The 26403-nt window shown below is 47.3% G+C and overlaps 1 protein-coding gene across 1 annotated transcript in view; it reads left to right on the top strand.

Moving 5' to 3' along the window:
• The window catches only part of LOC147112781 (uncharacterized), a 445258-nt gene that overhangs the window by 285736 nt on the left and 133119 nt on the right, over positions 1-26403 (top strand). Inside the window, 4 exon segments of the mRNA XM_085997401.1 lie at positions 3722-3825; positions 11339-11531; positions 14412-14566; positions 16202-16356. Coding sequence (XP_085853527.1) covers positions 3722-3825; positions 11339-11531; positions 14412-14566; positions 16202-16356 — 607 coding nt within the window.

Genomic DNA, 26403 nt, shown 5'->3' with positions numbered 1-26403 from the left:
TGTCCTTGAATGCTGAAAACCCAATGCGGGGAGCGAGAAGAGAACCCGCCACGAGGCCAGGGCACGAGTACAGGCGGTGGCAGCCCAAGGCCCGATGAGAGGTCAGAGTCGAGAGAGCAGCGAGCAGAGAGCAATGATTGTTACTGAGGGCCTACAATTATACTTTTTCCGATGGCCCTTATCTGCGCGCCAAATCAGGTCAGTCCATTGTTTCACTTTTGGCGGGCTGTTTTAAATGATTATACCAATCTAAACTAACTAGTTTTAGATGGCCGTTTATCGCACCTGATGGTCTGATGTCAAGGCTGTATTGTCATTAATGCATTTTAATCGGCCTGTGCAGCCTTGATGGCTTCCATATGCTGTTTCTGATTATTTATGCGGACAAACTAATGGCCTTGTGCTTAGGCCTAACTGGGTTGATCTGTTCCGATCTGACGAAATGCATATTCAATGTTTGCCTAGCTGTCTGGTTTTTTCAAACACAAAAGCCCTTTTCACAGAAATGTATTTTAAGTTTCGATTTCCCAAAGCAGCCTGTTCTGTGCTGCAGAGTCCAAGCTTGTAAAATCTTACAGGCTTTTGGTCACGAGGTGCAGATGCCATCTTTTGGGTACCCTTTTTAAATTGTCCACACAGGGTCCCTTTTATTAATAACCTTGGGGGAATGTGGAAATTTTGCAAATCTTACAAGGGGGAACAAGAACATGGACAAAAGAGCTGAACTCAAGAAGTGAGGTGAGAGTGACTGCCCTTGACATCAAGGCAGCATTTGATCGAGTGTGGCATCAAGGAGCCCTAGCAAAACTGAAGTCAATGGGAATCAAGGGGAAAACTCTCCATTGGTTGGAATCATACCTAGCACAAAGGAAGTTGGCTGTGGTTGTTGGAGGTCATTCATCTCAATCACATGACATCACTGCAGGAGTTCCTCAGGGCAGTGTCCTAGGCCCAACCATCTTCAGCTGTTTCATCAATGACCTTCCCTCCATCATAAGGTCAGAAGTAGGGATGTTCGCTGATGATTGCACACTGTTCAGCACCATTCGAGACTCGTCAGATACTGATGCAGTCCGTGTCCATATGCAGCAAGACCTGGACAACATTCAGACTTGGGCTGACAAGTGGCAAGTAACATTCGCACCACACAAGTGCCAGGCAATGACCATCTCCAACAAGTGAGACTCTAACCATCTCCCCTTGACATTCAATGGCATTACCATTGCTGAATCCCCCGCTATCAACATCCTGGGGGTTACCATTGATCAGAAACTGAACTGGACCTGCCATATAAATACTGTGGCTACAAGAGCAGGCCAGAGGCTGGGAATTCTGCGGCGAGTGTCTCACCTCCTGACTCCCCAAAGCCTTTCCACCATCTACAAGGCACAAGTCAGGAGTGTGATGGAATACTCTCCACTTGCCTGGATGAGTGCAGCTCCAACAACACTCAAGAAGCTCGACACCATTCAGGATAAAGCAGCCCGCTTGATTGGCACTCCATCCACCTTCAACATTCACTCCCTCCACCACCGGCACACTGTGGCTGCAGTGTGTACCATCTACAAGATGCACTGCAGCAACTCGCCAAAGCTCCTTCAACAGCACCTTCCAAACCCGCGACCTCTACCACTTAGAAGGACAAGGGCAGCAGACGCATGGGAACATCACCACCTACAAGTTCCCCTCCAAGCCACAAACCATCCTGACTTGGACCTGTATTGCTGTTCCTTCACTGTCGCTGGGCCAAAATCCTGGAACTCCCTTCCTAACAGCATTGTGGGTGTACCTACACCATATGGACTGCAGCGGTTCAAGAAGGCGGCTCACCACCATCTTCTCAAGGGTAATTAGGGATGGGCACTAAATGCAGGCCTAGCCAGCGATGCCCACATCCCACCAATGAATAAAAATTTAAAAAAATTAACGTTACTTGCCTTGTTGGGATGCCAAGCATCTATTTTCAGAGCTGCCTCCTCATGTTGTTTGAGTCTTCTCAGGTTAGTGGAGCTGTCAGCAGTTCTTGTTGTCTCTCTGTGGCTGTAGGCAGCCTTCCCCTTTAAATCTGGACAAAACAAATGGCCGTAAGCATTTGTATGAGCAGAGAATGTCACTCCAGTGTCTTCCCTTAAAACTTGTGTAAATGTATGGCAAAGTCATACGGAAGTAGTTTCAAGACCAGTTTGATTTACAGCCACAACATGCAGAGGTTTGGTGCAACATGAGAAGCATTTTATATATTGGCCACAAAGCTCACCCTACAGCAAAAAGGACATGGCAGTGCAGTTGTGAAAAATCTGAAAGGTTGGGTCAATGCTTCCTATCCTTTTTCAGTGCTGCACCAAGTTAGTGGCACAGTGTTTGGAGCATGCAATGTATTTACTGAGTTGGCAAATTCTGCCCAGCCTTGCCTTGGCACTTCACCTCAAGCCCGAGAACTTTATTTTCATCTGCGTCCATAGCCTATGGATGTGGGAGACTACATTGGCTCATCTACCACCTCCTACCATGCTTGCCTCACCTTGGGGTGCAAAGGGGGCACTTCATGAGCCCCCAGGGTGGCTGCTTGTTCCAAGAGAACATTCAGGCTATCTTCATCCAAGGAGGCAGTTCTTACCATGTTTCCTTTGCCATCTTCCACTCCTGTCCTTGCTTATTTGCTGCAGACAAGAAAAGAAAGAAAGGCTTGCATTTATATAGCGCCTTTCATGACCACCGGACATCCCAAAGCGCTTTACAGCCAATGAAGTACTTTTTGAAGTGTAGTCACTGTTGTAATGTAGGAAATGCAGCAGCTAATTTGCGTTCAGCAAACTCCTACAAACAGCAATGTGATAATGACCAGATAATCTGTTTTAGTGATGTTGATTGAGGGATAAATATTGGCCAGGACACCGGGGAGAACTCCCCTGCTCTTCTTTGAAATAGTGCCTTGGGATCTTTTACGTCCACCTGAGAGAGCAGGCGGGGCCTCGGTTTAACGTCCCATCCAAAAGATGGCACCTCTGACAGTGCAGCACTCCCTCAGTACTGCAATGGAGTGTCAGCCTAGATTTTTGTGCTCACATCTCTGAAGTGGGACTTGAACCCACAACCTTCTGACTCAGAGGCAAGGGTGCTACCAACTGAGCCACTGACTGACAAGAGACAGACTTCAAGTTCCACTGCTCTCCAGATATCCTTTCCCCCTGTCAATCATTTCTAGACCTCATGGAAATGCACAGGGAGCCTATTCAAATTATGTTCCTACATTGGCTTCACTAAATGAGATGTGATCAGCTGGCCAATTTTTAGCTGGGGTCACTGAATCAGCCCTGTAAGCGAATAGGTTCACGGGAAGCCAGACGCAAGTAAACAATGGATGGGTGCCTACTGGCAAAAGTGCAAAGGAAAAAAGATTTTGTTATGATTGTTGGGTATTCATTGAAAATATCTGTTTAAAATGGGTAATTTTAACCACATGCATGTGTATATTACCTTAAAAAGGTCACTAATGTGTCAAGGAGAGTTCAGAAAACAGGGACAAAGATAATTCCTGAATGTTAATTGACAAACCTTTTTGATAACAGATTTTATTTATTTGAAATAAAATTTCACTTTGAGGAATCAAATTTATTGCATTTCATAATTTGTACGTGATTCTATAAAGGAATACTTCCCGGTAAATTGGTTTTAATTAGCATGTATTTACTCATTATCTTGGTTGTATATCTCAATACAGACATGGTCCTTTTTGGCCCCTAGGATTTGGTCCATTATATTCAACTCCAAGTCACATTATGAACTGTCCTGAAAGTGAAGCACTTTGGCAGAAGATTAAACAAGGTGACAGTGTTATTTCCTAGTAATAGAAATATTTTCTATTTGGTCTTTGGGATAAGACTGCAGGCAAAATTTGCCTAGGTATTTTGAAGTGATCTATAATTGAGGTCTTTAAAATGATAAAGGGATTCGATGGGATAAATACAAAAGGCTGCGGCTTCTGGGTCAATTGAAATTTTCAAGACTGAGATTGATAGATGTTTGTAAGGTAAGGGAATCAGGGGATATGGAGTAAAGGCTGGTAAATGGAATCAGCCATTATCTAATTAAATGACAAAAAAGACTCAAGGGGCAGAATGGCCTACTCCTGTTCCTATGTTCCATAACACCAATGGTAACCTATTCATTTTAATAAGTTACCATCAGTGTTACAATCGGTAAACCTAGGCCAATGTGTCTATTCAATTTCTGAGCAGTGTTACAGTATTAATGGTAGTCTCTTTAAATGGGCACAATCGTCATGAAAAACTGTTTGTCAAAACATTTTCATTTGTTTATACACCTGCACCAACCAAAATCATGTCAAAACGCAATGGCCTAGAAATTTGGTTGGTAGCGCCAGCCGCTAACGCCTTAAGAGGGTGATAAGTGGGGTGCGAAGCGACTAGCGCCCGGCGCGATCTGCGCCTCTTGCGAACTTGAGTGAAGATTTAGCGGTGGCGCAAAACCGCAATGCCCGCTCAGCTGCGCGCGCAGATCCTGACATCATTTCATGGTGCAACGCCCTTGGTGTGCCCCAAACCGGAACTTCAGTGGCGCCCCCCTTCTTTCTGCCTGGCGCTCCCAGCGACTGGTTGAGTGGAACGGTTCCCAGTTGCTGTGGGGCTGGGGGGGCACTACTTAAAGGGGGCTCTTCCTGCAGTCTTTGTGGTAGCCATTTTGGACCACTCCTTCTGTGTGAGAGAGAGAGAGATTTGCAGAGAGACAAAGGGAGAGAGCTTTCTGCTTTGACTCAGCGCTCGCACAGGTACTTCTGGCTTCAGCCCAGAGCTTTGCAGTTGGATTGATTTTTCAGTGCCATAGCCTTGAGTGGTCACATATAATGGGGGCTGCAATGGGTGGAAACGTTGGGTTTCTCCATTGCATTGAGAGGGCTCAGAGACGCCGAGAGAGAGTGCCAATCATGGCCAGACGGAGGAGGGCCAACAGGCGTTGGCACAGGAGGCCTTACCCTCCCAGGGTATACCGCCAGCACTTCTCCTACCTCAACATGTCTGAGGAGCAGTGCATTCGGAGGCTTCGATTCAGAAGGGAGGTGGTCACTGAGATCTGCCACCTGCTTCAGAGAGATCTGCAGCCTCAGCTGAGGAGCAGGACGTCTCTGTCGGTGGCAGTGAAGGTGACAGTGGCTCTCAACTTCTATGCCACCGGCTCCTTCCAATCCGCTACTGGGGACATTGCCAATGTCTCCCAGTTCGTGGTGCATTGCTGCGTCCGCCAGGTCATGATTACCCTCTTCAAAAGGAGACGTTAGTACATTTCTTTCCCCATGACCCTGGACAAGCAGCAAGAGCGTGCAATGGGATTTGCAAGAATAGCGGGCTTCCCCATGGTCCAGGGCGCCATTGACTACACGCATGTGGCTTTGCGGGTGCCTCTAGAGAATGCCGAGGATTACCGCAACCAGAAGGGGTTCCATTCGTTGAACGTGCAGTTGGTGTTTGACCACAGGCAGCTGATACTAGCTGTCAATGCCCGCTTTCCAGGAAGCAGCCACGACGCCTTCATCCTGCACCAGACTTCTGTGGCAGACATTTTCGAAGCCCCGGCTCACCCAGGAGGCTGGCTTCTCGGGGACAAGGGCTATCCTTTGTGCACCTGGTTGATGACCCCGCTCCGTACGCCCACCACCCCTGCTGAAGAGCGATACAATGGCAGCCATCAAGCGACCAGGAACATCATTGAGCACACAATCGGCGTGCTAAAGCAACGGTTCCGCTGTCTGGACCATTCCGGGGGAGCCCTACAATACTCGCCTGAGCGAGTCTCCCATTTTGTTGTAGTGTGCTGCATGCTGCACAACCTGGCTATCCTCAGGACTCAGCCACTGCCAGCAGACATTGGAGGACCACCAGAGGAGGAGGAGGAGGAGGAGCACCAAGAAGGGAGGGAGGCACAAAGTGCAAGGGCCGTCCGTCAGCGGCTTATTGCAAGTTGGTTCTAGGCCCCCTCTCAGGGAATGGCTTGTGCCATTGAAAGAAAATGAATGGACCCGCTCCGCAAACCCTGAGCCGGTCAAGGCAACAAATAGTTCAAAGTGCAAACATGCACAATCCGAATAAAGACAATTATTTATTTAACAAACTCTGTGCCCTTCCCGCATGACAAACAAATACAGAGAAACCCCCAAAAAAACAGTCAGACTCATAACTGGCTCTCTCAACCTGGAGAAAATGAACAAAAGAGTTAAACAAAAATGACCATGATCCTTGGCCTTCACAGAAAAAAAACACAACATTTTGCCAGACCTCCTACTTTTTGGCCTGCAAGGGTGATCTGCCTCGATTGCGAGATTGGCCCCTTCCCGCCCTACAGCTCCTCCGCAATGGGACCCCAGTGGCTGCAGCAAGACTGGGGGAAGGCTGCTGAGGGTCAGATAGTGAGTCGGCAGATGCCCTTGGGGGACGGCCTGGACCAGCTCTGGGCCTGGAGGGCCCGGCTGCTGACTGCTCCAACTCTGCTTGGGCGGCAGCAGTCTGTCCTACGGGTGGTGGCAGCTGCAGTGGAGGAGTGACAGTGTTGGCAGCAGGAATGCTGCCAACCTGACAGAGCACAGGCTCTCCCTGGTCGGACGAGACACTGGCACTCGCACGGGCCAGCACTGAAGCATGCGCAGCAATCTGCTGAAGCACAGACTGCAGCGCGGCGAGGGCCCCAGCGAATCCTGGCCGATCCAGCAAGGGTGGCAGCAGTTAGTGCTCGTGTGGCCCTGATCTGTGTCTGCATCAGTGACTGCATGGCACGACTAAGCACTTTGCTGGAAGCCGCGTGTGCTGCACCGAAGTCCTGCAGACTCCTTGCCTGTGCTGCACCGACGTCCTGCTGACTCCTTGCCTGTGCTGCCCCAAATTCCTGTACACTCCTTGCCAGTGACTCTATGGAGTCAGGCATCCTTGCCACTGCAGCCATGAGCTCAGTGTGCCTGCGCTCCGCCTGGGCGCCCATTTCACCAAGGAGCCGCACCTCCTCTGCGCTCACTGTAGCAGGACTGGAGGCCACACTCTCCCTCCGGGGAGAAGGCCGCCGAACTTCCCTACCCACCGCCCCCCCCCGCATTGCTGCAGCCTGCTGGGCCCCGGAGCTTCACCCTCCTCAGACCCTTCCCCCCTGCTCCCCTCCAGGGAAGACGTGTCCCCATCATGGCCATGGGCTGCCTCGGCTGAAGGTGGCACTGATGTTCCGGCTTCCTCTTCCTCCTCCTCGCCTTCCGATTCACTCACAGTGCCAGCTTGAGGGCCCACCTCCTCACCTGGCGAATCAGCATCTGAAAGCAGGGAGGTACAAGAGTTGCTTTAGTGTGAGGACAGGGCGGCAGCGAGGGAGGCATGAGTGCTGCAATGCACTGCATTGGTTCGATAGTTGCAAAGGATGCTGGTGTGAGGCACAAGTGGAAAGAGAGAGGTCAAAAAGGTGATGACCTTACCATTGCTGTCCAGAATGGGGTCGGCATCTCCAGTGGCGACGGGGCCAATCAGCCGGCCTGCCATAATCCGTTCCACTCGCTGCTCCAGATTGCTGAGGTCTTTGAGTACAGTGTGAAGCCCTGATCTTGGCTGCACTGCCTCCCATGGTCGAATAGCCCTGACAGTGTCAATCCCTGATCTTGGCTGCACTGCCTCCCATGGTCGAATAGCCCTGACAGTGTGTAAAGTGGTGAATGTGCATGTGATTTTCATGAGAGTCCCATAGGTGTTGGATGAGGGCTGGGCATTGGGGCTTTCAGGACCCTTTGGCCATAAAGTGAGGTGCACATGCAGGGATGAAGAGGATACTGGAAAGGGTACTCACCCTGACAATCCGAGTGAGGTCGTTGAACTTCTTCCTGCATTGCGTTGGGGTCCTAGGGACCATGCTGCTGGAGGTCACTCTGTGTGCCACCTCCCTCCAAGCTTTTCTATATTTGCTGGGCAGCAGCCTCCTGCCACTGTCAGGAAAGAGGATAGGTTACCTGCGCTCCACTGCGCCAACCAGAACCTTCAGGGCCCCCTCACTGAAGCGCTGTGCTCGCTCCCTGGCCTTCTCCATGGTCGTAGGCGTAACGATGTCGCAGCAGGTCTGTCCAGGCCTAGAATCAGGGCTCCAATGTGCAGGGCGTGGCTGCAAGTCAAATCGACCCTCCTCTTTAAGAGGTGACCGGCGCCAGCGTGTCTGCCTGCAATCGCTAACTGGCCGCACCTGCGCTGCGCCCGCCCTCGGTGGTAGCGCCTCGGCTCGCTGGCTTAGTGCCTTAGGATAGTCGTGCACTGCCTGCTTTAGCGCAGCAACAACCTCTTGGGGCGATGCAACTCAATTTCGGTGAAGGTGGCGCTAAGTTGCGCCGGGTGCTAAATTTAGCGCACGCTCGACTGTAGCGCCCCAAACGTGGCGATACTGAATTTCTAGGCCAATTGCCCTAAAAACCCATGGGTCATTGATCTTGGGATAAGTGGCAGGATCCGTTCACCAGTGACCTCCGGCGCTGACCCCGTATAAATAATGGAAACAACCACTTGCGGCATATCTTTCGTGGCTGACTGTCAGAAAAGGCTGGAAATTGTGGACTGAGGTCCTGGGTATAGGACACTCCTGGAAAGATTCTTTACTTGCAAAAATACTTCTGATCTTCAAGGGTGCAGGCCATGACTTGGGCCTCAATGCCATGTGGGGCCCACATGTGCCGGCGGGCAGGTCACTGTCCCTGGTCCCATTCGACATGCTGGCCTGCTGCTCTTCCACGAGGCTAGGGCCAGACCGAGATCTGTTTCTTCACTTACACCACTGACCTTGTTTCAATTCAATTCAATTTTGTTTGCCATATGTAACCAGTACAAGTACAAGTACAATGGAATGCTTACTCCCCGTAGGGACACGTCAGCTATTCTTACAGCGCCGTGTTCAGAAAGTCAGTTCAATGGCTTCCAGTGGCAGTGGGAGCACGATGTCCCTCAGCCGCTCCGTCCTGGTCACCGCGGCCTCCTCCTCACTGTTGCCAGCTCCACGTGTGGTGGCCTGCTTCTCCCGCTCATGATCCGACCTCTGGCCGCCATGCCCGGCTCCCCCCCTCCCAGTCGGACTGCGAGCTTCCCGCCATGGAGCTGCCGGCCGACGTGCTGCAGCGGGTCGTCGTGGCTGCTGCTGCTGCTTGTTGTGCTGCGCTGCCTCCGCCCGACTCGCCGAACACATCATCGGGATGTGAATGCTCCGGCCGCCGCGGCCTCCTCCTCACCGTCGCCGGCTCCACGGTCCGACGGCCCGGGGCCCGCTTCTCCCTCTCACGGTTCGGCCTCTGGCCGCCATGCTCGGCTCCCCTCCTCCCAGTCGGAATGCCTTCCCGCCAAAGAGCTGCCGGCTGACGTGCTCCAGCGGGTCGTCGTGGCTGCTGCTGCTGCTCGCCGCGCTGCACTGCCTCTGCCCGACTCGCCGAGCACCTCGCCCCGGTTGCGGGATCGAGCGGCAAGAGCAGGCCGCCCGAAGCAGGGAGAGCGCACTAGCACCGGACCGTCTCGGCCGCCATCTTGACTTTTTGGGGTGGACAGGGGTTCTGCACTGACAATACCGCAGGGAAGGCCAGGACCCAGCATATCCGGATCCTGGCCTCATTCGTGGCTCTTCCACCGCACTCCTGCTGGAGTTGATTTGGGAGCACACCATTAGGGCCACAGATTTTTTGCCACATTATTGGTTTATATGTGAGACATCCTAAAGACAAAAATGTACAGCTTTTCTGACCACTCTTCCTCCTCAGACAAAATATGTTTTGCAAAACATTTTTTCATGAAGATAATGTCCTTTTAAGCTATTCTACTGTGTGTGACGCCAAAATAAAACTGAAGCAGTGTTTGGAAAGATAACTTGCAGTTTGAGTGTCTTATGTTTAGGGATGTGTCCATACTGCCCAACATCTAATTATGCAATAGCATAACCCAAGGGTATAACAATAGAACCCCCTTGTGATCTAACTGGATATCACATCTGGACCGTAACCCCTTCCAAAATTGCGTATTGGTAGAAAATCAGAGCAGCAGGGTGCTGTTCCAAGGGAGGGAGATTGAGGCCCTCGTCAGGACAAAGAAGTAAGTGGAAAAAAAGTCTTCATTCCAAGTAGGGAATGGTGGGGCAATGTTAAGAAGATAATTGATCCCATTGGCAGGAATTCACATGAGTCCAGGTTCGGATCGGACATGGCCCTGTGGGTAGCGGAGCGGGCCCAGGGGCCGTGTAGCCTGATCCTGCTGCTATTTCGTGTGTCTAATTCTGTTAGATTCAGGAGATGGTTCTGTGATAGTAGATTGGCGGTTAGGATCAGATCAGCCATGATCTTATTGAATGGCGGAGCAGGCTCGAGGGGCCGATTGGCCTACTCCTGCTCCTATTTCTTATGTTCTTATACTTTTGGCTCATATTTTTGGGGGTCTTTAGGAGGCTCACAACAGGTTGTAGACAGGCATGGAATCCACTGGGCCCAACAAGCATGAGGTGGGTGGAAACTCCTGGGCTAGCTTGGGAATACCCGCGTGAGCAGAAATCACGTCCATTCTTCTACTCGATCAGCATTTCTGACGCAGGGCAAATGGGGTGGAAACCTGATGGATCTGGGTTCAGCCACAAATAGTCATCCTCCTGCAGGAGAAAGATTGAATTTATGTGCCTCCTCATCCCAGGAATTTTGGGACCTACGTGTAAAGGGGGCATTCAGGAAGAAGTACGTCACACAAAAGTGAATAGATGTATGAAATAAGTTATCTGGAAAGGTGATTGAAGCAAAAGGTATGTGTGTGGGTGACTGAGGGATATGCTGAGGAAGTGGGAAGATGATACAGGTATCAGTCTAAAGGGGATAGCAGCAGCCAAAATGGCATTTTCCTGTTTGTAGAATTTCTAGTGTTTTTGCTTCTGTGTAATGATTCTGCAGCTCTAAGTGACCAAACATTAACCTCAGACAAAGTAATTATTTATTTCTGTAAAAAATGGGTTTCATGACATCTTTTATGAGGTTTATTATTTTTTATAAGTAATTAGGAAAATGTAGACCATAATGTAGCAGCAATCTCCAGTTCCTCACTTCCCCACAGCCCAAACAATTATTACAGCATCAAGTATGAAAGGCTGACTGCTGAATCAAATGATGAGAATGCACACAGAAAATTCATATATCAAGAATCACTGGGTTAAAATTTTAAAAATAGTAACATCAAACTGTTGAGTCGGATAAGCCTTTGAAATGCAGGGTGAGTTTTTAATGCACAATTAAAATTTCTTCAGATTTCAAAACAATATACTTTGTGTAACATCTTTAAAATGTTCTTTCCATTAATAGTTTCTGACAATACTGAAGTGGAGTGGACTGATTCACAAGCTCAGAACAATCCTTCAAGATGTAAACATCTGGTGTTTGACTCAAGGAGAAATAGCAAAAGGTCAACTCCATACTCAGTTCCAGAGCACTGGGCTCCCAGTCTGATTTTTGAGTCAAGGTTTGAATCTGGAAACCTACATCAGGCTTGGAGAGTGTAAGTAAGCCCAGATCTTGTATACTGATCCCAAATTGTTTGGCAACATAGCCTCAAAATAATCTTTGGTGCTATTAGCAGACAAATATCTAATATGTTCATAGGATGTTTCTCTGTCAACTATTGTAACATAGATGTTAACCTGTTTGTTTGAAATGGGTTAACAACTCAGCTAAAATTGCCAACCAAAGAACGTCATACAAATGCATTAAGGACGGGTCCACAAATATCACCAATGATCATTTCTAGGCTTATATTTCAACATATAAAACTTGACTCCTTAAGATCATTGCCTCATTAGAAGAGCTAACGTACATTTAAATACAAACACACACCAGCTTTTTCCTTATATAGCATATTTATTAGACTATCAGTCAAAAAATTGGACCTGTTAGGTGAGTATAGCAGCACCACTGGAGAGGTCGGTTGAGGATGAGAAGGAGAAAGGATTAGCCCATTAAGTGTAACTTGAAACAGTAAGAAAGACAATTAATAATAACGTACCACATCTATAATATATTCAGAATCTTTGGTTTGTGTGCACTGCCTGCCAACTATTTTTCATTACAAGTTCCACATTTATAATATCCACATTACATATCCACATTTATAATAGAAACTGCCTATGTAAACTTGTCATGCTGTAATTACACACTCCTATCAGTGGGTAGCACTGTAAGACATGATAAGAAATTTGAGACAGCAAGCAAGGAGTCTGTCCAAGATTGACTTAAATAAGACATCACAGTACATACACAGACAGTAAGAAGAAGGTTTAATGAAAAGAGGGACATAGTTTGAAATAAAACCAAAAAGAATAGAAAAACAGTTTTGATTTGCCAGAATGGCACATTGGCCTCCATCCTTTTTAGAATTCAGTAATACAGACAAATGAAGTGATATAAACTTTTCAAGTCAGATGAAAAGTTTATGAAGGAGAAATAAAGGCTACATCTGGATTGCACAAAACAGCATGATTTAAGAACCTAAGGACCCCACACAATTATATTTATTTAAAAAGTGACAGAAAGCAAAATGTGGATTTATAAATATTCATACAGTGCCCGCTGTAGGCTGAAGATTCATTCTGCCTAAGCATTGATCAAAAATGTAATCAAATTTGAAAAAAAGGATGGAAAATTAACATTTCTTGGATACTGATTATGAGGATATGGTTACAAAATGAAAACTTATTTGAAACCTCTTAAGACTGAACTTTATTCCTTTTATTAGCATTGGCCTTAGTGCAGCTGCTAAAAGTGGTTTCATGGCATCTTCGTGTTAAAGTTATTTTATTTGGCAACGTGACATAGAATCATGTGCCCTGGGTGAATATTTAAATCATGTTTGAGATATTTTTCTGTAACACTAGCATGCTGCAACACAAGGGAACGATGGCCACACACAGTGCCTGTACTTAAAGTAAAACTCAACACTAATTTTTTTTATGTGAAATTTTATTAACTTCCATATGAATAAAATTCTCTGGCAAATATTTTGAATTATTCATTGCTGTTTTATGGAGAAATACAACAAAATAGTCATAATATTTCACCACCTCCCTACCCCATATTACTTCCCAATACACAGCACTCTGGGAAGAGTGTATAAATGTAGCAGTTTGCATGTCATGTGGGTGTCCTATAGTTTTACCACAAAACTTTCCACAGAATTTTGGCTTATAAAAGAATAATACCAGTCTTACCTTTCGAGCCAAAGTTCTATGGAAAGTTTTATAGCACAGCTACAGAACAGAAGGCTGGCTGCAATTATGCAATGTGGGAAAGCAAAGCAGTGGTCTCTTTTCTGCCCCCTTTTTCGTCCTGTACCCCTACACACCTGAAGGTGAAATAATTCATGTTGTGAACTGGATTCTTTCCACAATATGGCAGAATTTATCTCCGAACATCTGGCAGAAGATCGTGTCTGTGAGCAAACTTGAAATTATAAATTTGGAATAAAAAAGGGAAATTTTCCCAAACTAAGCCTTCAAACTCAAGCTCACTTCTGTGTTTACTCTCAGACTCAAAGCTTTTACATGAGCTTCACTCTCAAATCTCTTGTACCATGAATTTGTGGCTGGATCCTCCACATCTATTGTTGCCTCCCATGGCCGATTGCCACCCTGATTAGTGCCTTTATAATCTTGACCACTACACAGGTACTCACAGAAGAAAAGTTGGAAAGTGAAGTTTAACAACAAACAATTGCTGTGCATGTGGAAACATAATACCTGCAGGCACATGGAAGCAAAGTGCCTCGTGCACACGTAGGTTTTTTTTAACATATGCAACTGGGTTTATTTTAAATAGTAATTGATCTAAAAACAAGTCACATTTTTAAACAAAAATGAGTGACACTGATTCCTAATGAGTGATGTTTGAAATGCCTGCATACAGCTAACTACCTCAGCACTTTTTACTCCACATAGTTGCTCGTCCAAGCAGTATGACACCGGCCTCCCAAAGGAGGTCTCACACCATTTGATTTGAGTGCACTTCAGGGTCAGTCAGAGTTATAATGTATTTTGGTGTCAGTGAGCACCTGAAACCACTTTGCATCTAATTAAATATGACTGTACAACTGCAGCCTAAGAATTTAGATCTTTAACCAGCTTCAATTACAGACTCATAGATGGATAGGCAACTACAGCTAATTCCTTTCAAGCCTCAGTGAAAATAAAAGTACCCACATCTTTTGAAGCAATTGTCTATTTGTTGCTATTTTTAGTTCATTTCTTCGGTTGATCTGAATTTGAGATGATAAATGCTGAATAAGGATTTGAGCATATTACATTGTGATCCACGTGTACAGTGGAGTTTTTTTGGACATGGCTGCGTGGACTTTAAAAATAAATGAATTGTCCATCTCTGCCTACAGAGGTCAGTACGAGTATGACTTGGTGCTGGCGGTGGATATATTCACCAGCAGACATACGCAATGGTATTACTTTCGGATTCAGAACACAGTGACAGGTGTCACCTACAAATTCAAGATTGTCAACTTGCTGAAAAAAGATAGCCTTTATAATTATGGTAAGTTGTATTTTGTATTGCAGAATGCTATTCACATTTTGCATTCAGTGTTAACCTTGCAGACCATAGCTAGCTGGATAGCAATGGATAGAGAGGTACCAGTCCTTTAATTGGTTTATTGTTCCACTTACAAATAAGCAGGAGAAAACATGGAAGAAGAGGCCATTTGGCCCATCAAGCTCTCTGCTTCTACAGACCATGTACAATCCACCCTATGATGGACTCCCACTCAAATATATTATGCTTCTCATGAAAGCTGACATTGGTACACCTACCATAGCATACATGTATATTTTTAATTGCAAAAGGCAACTGTTTGATCAATATAAAAAAATATAAAATGCGAGATTTTGCCCTATGAATGAATCACCATAGGCAGTAGCATATATCACACAGGAGATCAGCATTATTGGGGATAAACGTTCAACAATGACAGATATAATGAGGAATCAGACTGAGCCACCCTCAATGTACAGGTGGAGGGGACAGGGACCTGGGATTTTGCGCAAACACTGACTTGAGAAATTGTGGGAGGTAGGGATGCGAGGGGTATTTCCATTTATGAAACCAGAACGGCAAATTAAACATGTATAATTAGGTTAAAAATCCAATTAAACAGAATAAAAGGTAGGAAGTTGCATCTGAATTGAGGAAAAAAGTAATTAAAAACACAATAATAGAAATATTCGGACTCAGGAGAATAGAAATATCTTGATGTAAAATGAAATTCATTGGTTCCTAATTTGGTCATAGTGGAGTGTAAAGTCCAGTACGTCAAAACTTTGGGGAGGGTGCAGAAGTGAGTTATTAGAATTATCCCAGGGATGAAGGACTTCAGTTATGTGGAGAGACTAAAGAAGCTGGGATTGTTCGCCTTAGAGCAGAGAAGGTGAAGGAGAGATTTAATAAAGGTGTTCAAAAGTATGAGGGGTTTTGATAGAGTGGATAAGGAGAAACTGTTTCCACTGGCAGGCGGGTCAGTAACCCAAAGGACACAGATTTAAGATAGGCACACCAATGTCAGTGTTCTCGCTCAGGCCAACATCCCCAGCATCGAAGCTTTGACCACGCTTGATCAGCTCCAATAGACGGGCCACATCGTCCGCATGCCCGATACGAGACTCCCAAAACAAGCGCTCTACTCGGAGCTCCGACACGGCAAGAGAGCCCCAGGTGGGCAGAGGAAAAGCTTCAAGGCCACCCTCAAAGCTTCCTTGAAAAAGTGCAACATCCCCACCGACACCTGGGAATCCCTGGCCCAAGACCGCGCAAAGTGGAGGAGAAGCATTCGGGAAGGCACCGGACACCTCGAGTCTCTTTGCCGGGAGCAAATGGAAGCCAAGCGCAAACAGCGGAAGGAGCGCACGTCAACCCAAGCACCCCACCCACCCACCCCTTCAACCACCGTCTGCCCCACCTGTGACAGAGACTGTAGGTCCCGCATTGGACGCATCAGTCACCTGAGAACTAATTTTTAGTGTGGAAGCAAGTCATCCTCGGTTCCGAGGGTCTGCCTAAGAAGAAGATAGAGAACATGAACAAAGAGGCAATCGGGTATATTCACTGGCGCATAACCTTTCATTTAAAGTCCACTGTGTTTACTCCTGCTTTTATTCGTGTTTATTTTTCTATTAGGAATGAAACCTCTGGTTTACTCAGAAAAAGATGCGAAAGAGCAAAGAATCGGCTGGTTTCGTACAGGGCATCACATCACGTATAAACCATGGAATAAGAAAACCTTCAACAGCCTTTTTCCTTATGTACAGCACTACTGCTTAGAGTTCCAGATAGTAAGTGGGAATTCCCAGTTTACTAATGGGATAAAGTCTATGGGGTTTACTAATGAGATCAAATCTATGGGGTTTACTAATGGGATAAAATCTATGGGGTTTACTAATGGGATAAAATCTACAGGGTTTACTAATGGGATAAAGTCTATGGGGTTTACTAATGAGATAAAATCTATGGGGTTTACTAATGAGATAAAATCTATGGGGTTGAGTGAAATCAGTGTTAACAGAGCAGTAGTTATTGCAAAATGGGGTCGGTCTGTCCACTGCAATTTTACAGGAGCCTATTGCTGGGCATCCAAAGTGCCTGCCTGTATAAGGCAGTAGGGCTCTTTTAATATGCAAATTGAGGTACTATGGGGGAAAAATTCAGTTGTTTGCGCCTCCCGTTAGCGCCTTAAGAGGGTGCCAATTGGGGCGCAAAGCAACTAGAGGCCGGGCGCGGCGATGTTTGTGGCGCTTGCGAAATTAACTAGACATTTTGCGGTGGCGCTAAGCACTTCCGCCATGATCTCCTGCGCCAGCAGATTGTGACGTCATTCGAGTGTGCAACGCCCCGTTAGCGCCCCGGACTGGATATTGAGTGGCGCCTGCCGCTAGCAATGACAGGTTGAGGGGAGCGTTATGCTGTCAGAAAGGGACTAGGGGAGCGCTCTTTAAAGGTGACCGCTTCCTATCTTTTTTTGTTGGTGACATTTTTGCACCACGCAGTCTGAGAGAGAGAGAGACTTCTGGAGAGATTGAACGCTGTGTGAAGGAGTTTTGAGTACTGTGCAGCACTTTGCAGGTTTATTTTGATTTGCCCTTCCGTGCTTCGCCAGCGTTCTGAGGTAGTGCCTCGCTCCTCGGCGTTTGCGACTTAAGACAGGTGTGAAGCGCTTGATTTAGCGCTCCAATCACCTCCAGGGGCGATAAAAGCTGTCGGAGGTGATAATTAGTGCCAGGCGCTGAACTTTGCGCACCGCCGATAACAGCGCCCCAAATGGGGCGATACTGAATTTTTCCCCTTGTGACTTATATTGGACTATGATTGCCATATTCGGACAAAACTGGTTGGAGCACTCACCATGCATTCTCTGGTCAGTTTAATTGGTGATAGAGCAGAAAAGGAGTGCTCCCCTCCCCCAACATCCTGAAATCGCAACCCCCCGGTCCAGACTTGCCTTGCTGCCGGCAGGGCAGCCTCCGGGCCACCTGATTCCAATGACGTCAATGGAAAGGAAAATCGTGTGGAGTGTATAATGGGCGGCCAATCCGCTACCGTACGTTTTACACCCACAGCGAAGTTAAAAGTTCCGCCCTATAAGTTTTTATAATTTTAATTTATTCTCATTAAACAATTTCTTTTGTGTGGGAGAAAATAACATTGGGGTCGATTTTCCTGGAGCCGTCAGGCGGGGTTTCAGGCGTGTGGGGGAGGGAAATCCCGATTTCAGGAGTCCCGACACCATCCCGCCCAAAACCCGCCTCCACGTAAGTTTCAGGGGAGGCGGGTACCCGCCCCGCACTGGGACCCGCCGACCCAAGGCGGGAAGGGATTAGTGCCAATTAACTGCCTGTTAACAGGTAGTTAACAGGCAGTTTTTAGCCTAATCCCTATTTTGAGGGGTGTCGTGTGGGATTCCCGACGGCTCCAAACCACGCCAGGTTAGAACAGGTGGGCCGTCGGGTTGAAGAACTTGGAGGGTTCGCGATGTCGGTGTTCAGGTGAGTGATGGGTGCATGAGTGCAAAGGTAAGTGTGTTTGGTGTGTCTAAAGTGTGTAAAGAAGTTTAAATTACCTGCACTTACCTTAACAGCCTTTCTTCCTCTAGGTTTCGGGAGTCCATCACTCAGCCGGCACTGAAAGCAAAATGGCTGCGAGCTGTCAAAAGTGACAGCCTTCAGCTTTCATTGCCGGTGAGAGTTCTAACTGAGTCTGTGTAGAAGGACTCAGGTTAGAAGTCAGACTGTCAGTGTTTGACAGCTTCAAACAGCTGTGAAATGCTGATATTTCATCTGCCAAGATCTCTTGACAGATGAAATTTCAGTCTGTGACATCACCTGTTGCCGGGTGGCCCTTAATTGGCCTGCTGAGCCAGCTGGGTGGGCTTAACAAGGTCAATCAAGGGAAAATCGCGTGGATTGGCCAAGCGTCGATGTAGGCGGGACTAAAACCCGAAAGTTGTAGTTCCGCCTCCTTCCCGACAGCTTTATGAAAATCTACCCCATTGTGTCTCTTCTGGTACCAAATGTACCAGTGTCAGGCGGCATCGGCAGCGGGTGGAGGCGGAGCTGAGCGGCAGAGCGACTACAAGAGGCCCCAGAGGCTCAGGTAGGCCCCAGTGCGGCATCGGCAGCGGGTGGAGGCGGAGCTGAGCGGCAGAGCGACTACAAGAGGCCCCAGAGGCTCAGGTAGGCCCCAGTGCGGCATCGGCAGTGGGTGGAGGCGGAGCTGAGCGGCAGAGCGACTACAAGAGGCCCCAGAGGCTCAGGTAGGCCCCAGTGCAGCATCGGCAGCGGGTGGAGGCGGAGCTGAGCGGCAGAGCGACTACAAGAGGCCCCAGAGGCTCAGGTAGGCCCCAGTGCGGCATCGGCAGCGGGTGGAGGCGGAGCTGAGCGGCAGAGCGACTACAAGAGGCCCCAGAGGCTCAGGTAGGCCCCAGTGCGGCATCGGCAGCGGGTGGAGGCGGAGCTGAGCGGCAGAGCGACTACAAGAGGCCCCAGAGGCTCAGGTAGGCCCCAGTGCGGCATCGGCAGCGGGTGGAGGCGGAGCTGAGCGGCAGAGCGACTACAAGAGGCCCCAGAGGCTCAGGTAGGCCCCAGTGCAGCATCGGCAGCGGGTGGAGGCGGAGCTGAGCGGCAGAGCGACTACAAGCGGCCCCAGAGGCTCAGGTAAGTGTACCAATCTCCAATCTCAGGGAAGGAGAGAGGTAAAAAGTATTCAAGGTGTGACGTCACCACAAAGCGGGTAAGTGATTGGTTGGTAAGTATTTCTCCCTTTTTAAGCTTAAATCTCCTTGGTTTATAGTTTCTAAGGTGTGATATTCACCATCTAGAATCGAGGCAGAGGGTATTTAAGAATAATATTAATAAACTTAATTAATTACATAGAATGGGAGATCAGGCGATGTGTTGCTGCTGCAATATGTGGGAGCTGGTGGACACCATTGATGCTCACGGTGATCACATTTGCAGTAAGTGTTGGCTGCTCGAGGAATTCCAGCTCCGTGTTGAAGAGCTGGAGTCCGAGCTTCAAACACTGAGACACATCAGGGAGGGGGAGAGTTACCTGGACTCTGTGTATCAGGAGGCAGTCACACCAATTAGATTAATTAATTCAGATGTAGTCCGTGGCCAGGGTCAGGATGGTGTGACTAGAAGTGAGGCAGGTACGGGGATCCAGGAGGTAGTGTTGGAGGAGCCGCAGCCCTTGCACTTGTCCAACAGGTTCGAGGCTCTTACTCCCTGTGAGGGTGGGAACAGGGACTGCGGGGAGGATGAGCAACCTGGCCACAGCACCGTGGAGCGGGGGGCTATTCAAGTGGGGGGAGTTAAAAGAAATGTTGTAGTGGTAGGGGATAGTATCGTTAGGGGGATAGATAGAGTTCTCTGCAGCCGAGAGCGAGAGTCCCGAAGGCTGTGTTGCCTGCCCGGTGCCAGGGTTAAGGACATCTCCTCTGGACTGGAGAGAAACTTGGAGTGGGAGGGGGAGGATCCAGTTGTCGTGGTCCATGTTGGTACCAACGACATAGATAGGACAAGGAAGGAGGTTCTGCTGAGGGAGTTTGAGCAGCTAGGGGCCAAATTAAAAAGCAGAACCACAAGGGTAATAATCTCTGGATTATTACCTGAGCCACGAGCGAATTTGGCTAGGACAAATAAAATTAGAGAGTTAAATGCGTGGCTCAAAGACTGGTGTGGGAGAAATGGGTTTTGCTTCCTGGGACACTGGCACCAGTACTGGGGCAGGAAGGAGCTGTTCCGTTGGGATGGGCTTCACTTGGCCAGTGCTGGGACTAGAGTCCTGGCGGATCATATAACTAGGGCTGTAGAGAGGGCTTTAAACTAACTAGTGGGGGGGAGGTTCCTAGAGAGCAAATAATACAAATGACAACAGAGAAGGTCATAGACTTAGGTAGCAGTGGGGAAATTAAAAACCAGAGCATGTCAGGAAGGGGCAGAAGGTATGGAGTAAAAGGTAAAGTAATAAAAAGGGCAAAAGCAGGAACTAAGTGTCACAAAACATCTTTGAAAGTTCTCTATCTGAATGCACGTAGCATTCGTACAAAATAGATGAGTTAATGGCACAAATAACTACATATGGGTATGATCTTGTGGCCATTACAGAAACATGGCTGCAGGGTGACAATGCCTGGGAATTAAACATACCAGGTTATTTAACGATCAGGAAGGACAGGCAGGAAGGAAGGGGAGGTGGGGTGGCTATGTTAATAAAGGAAGGAATCACTGTAATACAGAGAAAGGATATTGGGTCAAAAGATTAGGACAATGAAACAGTTTGGGTGGAGGTAAGGAATAATAAGGGGAAAAAAACACTAGTGGGCGTAGTCTATAGGCCTCCGAACTGTGGCAACTCTGTTGGACGGAGTATCAATCAGGAAATAGTTGAGGCTTTTAATAAGGGAACATCTATAATTATGGGGGATTTTAACTATCATATTAATTGGACAAATCAAATTGGGCAGAGCTGCCTTGAGGATGAGTTCATTGAGTGTATTAGGGATGGGTTTCTTGAGCAGTATGTAACTGAACCGACCAGGGGGCAGGCAACCTTAGATCTGGTCCTGTGTAACGAGACAGGATTAATTAAAAATGTCCTAGTAAAGGATCCCCTTGGAATGAGTGACCATAACATGGTTGAATTCCATATTCAATTAGAGGGTGAGAAGGTTGGATCTCAAACAAGCATGCTAATCTTGAATAAAGGAGACTATGAAGGTATGAGAGCGGAATTGAGTAGAGTGGATTGGGAAAATAGATTAAAGGGTAAGACGATACATTTAAGGAGTTATTTTACAACTTCCAAAAAATATATATTCCACTGAGAAGAAAAGGGTGTAAAAGAAAAGACAGCCATCCGTGGCTAAGTAAAGAAATTAAGGATAGTATTCGACTAAAAACAAGGGCATATAAGGTAGCCAAATCTAGTGGGAGGATAGAGGATTGGGAAAACTTTAAAAGACAGCAAAAAATAACAAAAAGATTGATTAAGAAAGGGAAGATAGATTATGAAAGTAAATTAGCAAAAAATATAAAAACAGATAGTAAGAGTTTTTATAGTTATATAAAAAGAAAAAGGGTGGCTAAAGTAAATGTTGGTCCCTTAGAGGATGAGACCGGGAAATTAATGGTGGGAAATATGGAGATGGCAAAAACACTGAATGAATATTTTACATCAGTCTTTACAGTAGAAGACACTAAGAATATCCCAACACTGGACAAACAGGGGGCTAAAGGGGGGGAGGAGCTAAACACGATCAAAATCACTAAGGAAGTGGTACTCGGTAAAATAATGGGACTCAAGGCGGATAAATCACCTGGACCTGATGGCTTACATCCTAGGGTCTTGAGGGAAGTGGCGGTAGGGATTGTGGATACATTGGTAATAATTTTCCAAAACTCCCTGGACTCGGCAAAGGTCCCGGCAGACTGTAAAACTGCTAATATAACACCCTTATTTAAAAAGGGCAGTAGACAGAAGGCTGGAAACTATAGACCGGTTAGCCTAACATCTGTGGTAGGTAAAATTTTGGAGTCCATTATTAAGGAGACAGTAACAGGACATTTGGATAATCATAATTTAATAGGACAAAGTCAGCATGGTTTTATGAAGGGGAAGTCATGTTTGACAAATTTGCTGGAGTTCTTTGAGGAAGTAACGTATAGGGTGGATAAAGGGGAGCCAGTGGACGTAGTGTATTTAGACTTCCAAAAGGCATTTGACAAGGTGCCACACAAAAGATTATTGCTTAAGATAAAAAATCACGGGATTGGGGGTAATATTCTGGCATGGATAGAGGATTGGCTATCTAACAGAAGGCAGAGAGTTGGAATAAATGGTTCATTCTCAGACTGGCAATCAGTAACTAGTGGTGTTCCACAAGGGTCAGTGCTGGGTCCCCAACTCTTTACAATCTATATTAACGATTTGGAGGAGGGGACCGAGTGTAACATATCAAAGTTTGCAGATGATACTAAGATGGGGGGGAAAGTAGTGAGTGAGGAGGACATAAAAAACCTTCAAGGGGACATAGACAGGCTAAGTAAGCGGGCAGAGATTTGGTAGATGGAATACAATACTGGAAAGTGTGAGGTTATGCACTTTGGCAGGAAAAATCATAGAGCAAGTTATTATCTTAATGGCAAGAAATTGGAAAGTACTGAAGTACAAAGGGATCTGGGGGTCCTGGTGCACGAAACTCAAAAGGTTAGTATGCAGGTGCAGCAAGTGATTAAGAAGGCCAATGGAATGTTGGCTTTTATTGCTAGGGGGATAGAATATAAAAATAGGGAGGAGAGGTTGAGTAGATTGGGACTCTACTCATTGGAGTTCAGAAGAATGAGAGGCGATCTTATTGAAACATATAAGATTGTGAAGGGGTTGGATCGGGTGGATGCAGGGAAGATGCTCCCGATGATGGGTGAAACTAGAACTAGGGGGCATAGTCTTAGAATAAGGGGCTGCTCTTTCAAAACTGAGATGAGGAGGAACTACTTCACTCAGAGGGTGGTAGGTCCATGGAATATGCTGCCCCAAAAAGCTGTAGAAGCTACATCATTACATAAATTTAAAACAGAAATAGACAGTTTCCTAGAAGTAAAGGGAATTAAGGGTTACGGGGAGCGGGCAGGAATTTGGACATGAGTCTAGGTTCGGATCGGTCATGGCCCTGTGGGTAGCGGTGCGGGCCCAGGGGCCGTGTAGCCTGATCCTGCTCTTATTTCGTGTGTCTAATTCTGTTAGATGCAGGAGATGGTTCTGTGATAGTGGATTGGCAGTTAGGATCAGATCAGCCATGATCTTATTGAATGGCGGAGCAGGCTCGAGGGGCCGATTGGCCTACTCCTGCTCCTATTTCTTATGTTCTTATGTTCTTATAAGGCACATACCGTACTTGTAACATGCTGATCTGCTTGATTGATGATAATCCATTTATGTTTCATATTGTGATCTGATCAGTGTGATTCAACCGACTGGAGTAGATTTTCCCTTGGTGCAGACTCCGGGTGTCCCGGGACAGCTTGCTGGCTCCGTCTGGGCCACTGCAACATCTGGCGGCTCAGCTGGCCTCTGGCCTGAAAGGTCGGTCAGTCATGGGGATTCCAATCTCAGGGGGAGTGGCGAAGGAGCCGGAGCGGCGGTGGCCCAGGCTGATTTTTGTAGTGTATGTACTTTGAAGAAGGAACTATATTCTGCAGCCCCTGTATACTGCAGTACCAGTAGTGACCACCCCTGTATATAAGCCTGTGTAGTAACTTTGTATTGTAGTTCCAGTTTTGTCTCCATTCAGTAAACACCTGTTATAACCAACTCCTGCAGTCCGTGTCTCAATTACACACGGACATTACACTGGCGACGAACAGATCCGAACTTACCTACAGTTCTGCACCACCTCACGGGGATCCATCCCTGAAGCGAAGTTGTTAGAGGTCGAGGCCAGAAGGAAGAAATCCAAAAAGACAAAAAAAAAACAGAAGAAACGGGCGTCGACCATGGGCAACCGCCCTCTAATTCATCGAATTCGAAGATTTGCAGGAAAGGCTGTCGAGAGCTGGGCTTGGTTCTCCAGTCTATGGTGTTCCAGCTAATCGGGCTGGTGGCAGGTAGTACACTGATCCTTCCTGGGCTGCGGCGGGCTAGAGCTCGATCGGGTGGCTTTTCAACGGGGCCGAGCAGCGTTGTCGGGAAGAGGAGAGAGAGAGGGAGGGTGGAGCACACAGGGCGCGGCCGGTGCTACGAAGCCGGGCAGCGTACAGACCCGAGAAGAGGGAGGAAAGTGTCCCATAGGGTCTGCTCTGACGACGGGAACAGTAATAATTAAAATAAAAGAAATTAGAAGCGCAGAAAGCCGCGAGGAGCTGCAGTTTGCCACGGGGACCGCGGAGAGCGGCCTTGGCAGCAGCGCGGGGGGGAAGTGCGCGAAGACCATAGGGCGTCACCATCAAGGCATAAAAACGCCAGCAACAGCGCTAGCAGCAGCGGAAAAGACAGAAAGCGCGGGAGGCGCCATCTTAATCCAGCGGGGAAGAAGGCAAAGCGCGGGAGGTGCCATTTTGTTCAATCGGGGAAGAAGGCAAAGTGCGGGAGGCGCCATCTTAGATCTCCAAGATGCCGAAGACTGGCAATATCACTGCCTTCGATAATGCAATGGAAGACTGGACCACGTATGTGGAAAGAGTCGAAGTATATTACAAGGCAAATGAAGTAGCCAATGAGAAAAAGGCATCGGTAATACTAAACTTAATGGGTGCAAGAACGTACGGCCTATTGTGGAACCTGATCACTCCAGTCAAACCGATGGTGAAGAGTTTTAACGAAATTGTTGATATCCTACAGGAACACCTAAATCCTACACCACTGCTGATAGCAGAAAGATTTAAATTCCACAAGAGAAATCAGCATAAAGATGAGAGCAATGCTGATTACCTTACGGAACTACGCAAGCTATCAAAGCACTGCCAGTTCGGAGCAGGACTGGCAGATACCCTACGGGACAAATTTGTCTGTGGACTCCTGAGTGAAGGAACCCAGAAGAGGTTACTCTCAGTGAAAGAGCTGACGCTAGATAAGGCTTTCAGCGTGGCAGTATCGTACGAAGCAGCAGCAAGGGGAGCTGCGGAAATACAGCAAAAGTCACAGGAATACGGCACCCATGAAATGACACGGGGATTTGAAAAATGTTATCGCTGTGGCAGAACAACCCATGACCAGAAGGACTGCTGGTCCAAGGACAAAACATGCAGGCAATGCGGAAAGATAGGACACATTGCACGAGTTTGCAGGTCCGGGAAGAAGACTAACGACAACAAAAAGACTACTAAGGAAAAGTACAGGAAAGTACAAAAGATGACGGACAGTAGTTCCGAAGACCAGAAGAGCGATAGTGAATCCGGGAACAACAGACTAAGCTATCTCAAACTACACAACATAATCACAAAAGAGGATCACCGAACCATTTGGGTCACCCTCACGATAGCAGGGTCCCAAGTCAAAATGGAATTGGATACAGGATCAGCCCTGACCATCATGAATCGACGAGACAACAAGCGGCTATTCTCACACATACCCTTGAAAGACACATCCATTCTCTTGAAGACATATACGGGGCAGAAAGTATACCCCAGAGGGAAAATAAGGGTGCCTGTCGAATACAACAGCAAGGAAATACAGAAATTGTATCTGTACATACTGCAAGATGGTGGACCACCGGTATTGGGACGTGAATGGATCAGAAAGATAAGTTTAGACTGGCACTCCATTCAGGCACTGACGGTGGCTGGTAAAAAGGATGACGACGTCACACCTGGACGATTGTCAAAAATCTTGGCTAATGCTAAAGAGGTATTTCAACAAGATCTGGGAACTCTTAAAGGCGCAACCGCCTCGATAAAAATAGAAGAGAATGCAATTCCCACGTTTTTCAAAGCAAGACCGGTACCGTATGCAATTCGCCCAGCCGTCGAGGCAGAGCTGGAGAATCTGGAGAATGCAGGCGTGTTATCTAAGGTAGACTGGAGCGAGTGGGCGACACCCATCATTCCTGTCATGAAGAAAACGTTAAACAATAAGTCTGAGGAGCCAAGGAAGGTTCGCATCTGTGGGGACTTCAAGGTGACTGTGAACCCATTCCTTCACACAGTACAGTATCCTCTTCCGAGGATAGAAGATATTTTCGCCTCACTATCTGGAGGGAAACGTTTTACAAAAATTGACCTAGCGCAAGCATATTTGCAGATGGAGGTTGAAGAATCATCTGGGAAATATCTCACGATAAACACTCACAAAGATCTTTACCAGTATAATCGACTGGCATTCGGAGTTGC

Source organism: Somniosus microcephalus, chromosome 9 (genome assembly GCF_052327205.1).
Source record: "Somniosus microcephalus isolate GS21.2 chromosome 9, FLI_Smic_1.0, whole genome shotgun sequence".
NCBI classification, from domain to species: Eukaryota; Metazoa; Chordata; class Chondrichthyes; order Squaliformes; family Somniosidae; genus Somniosus; species Somniosus microcephalus.
Note: the sequence above shows the minus strand (reverse complement) of the source record. Positions and strands in the feature narration are given on the sequence as shown.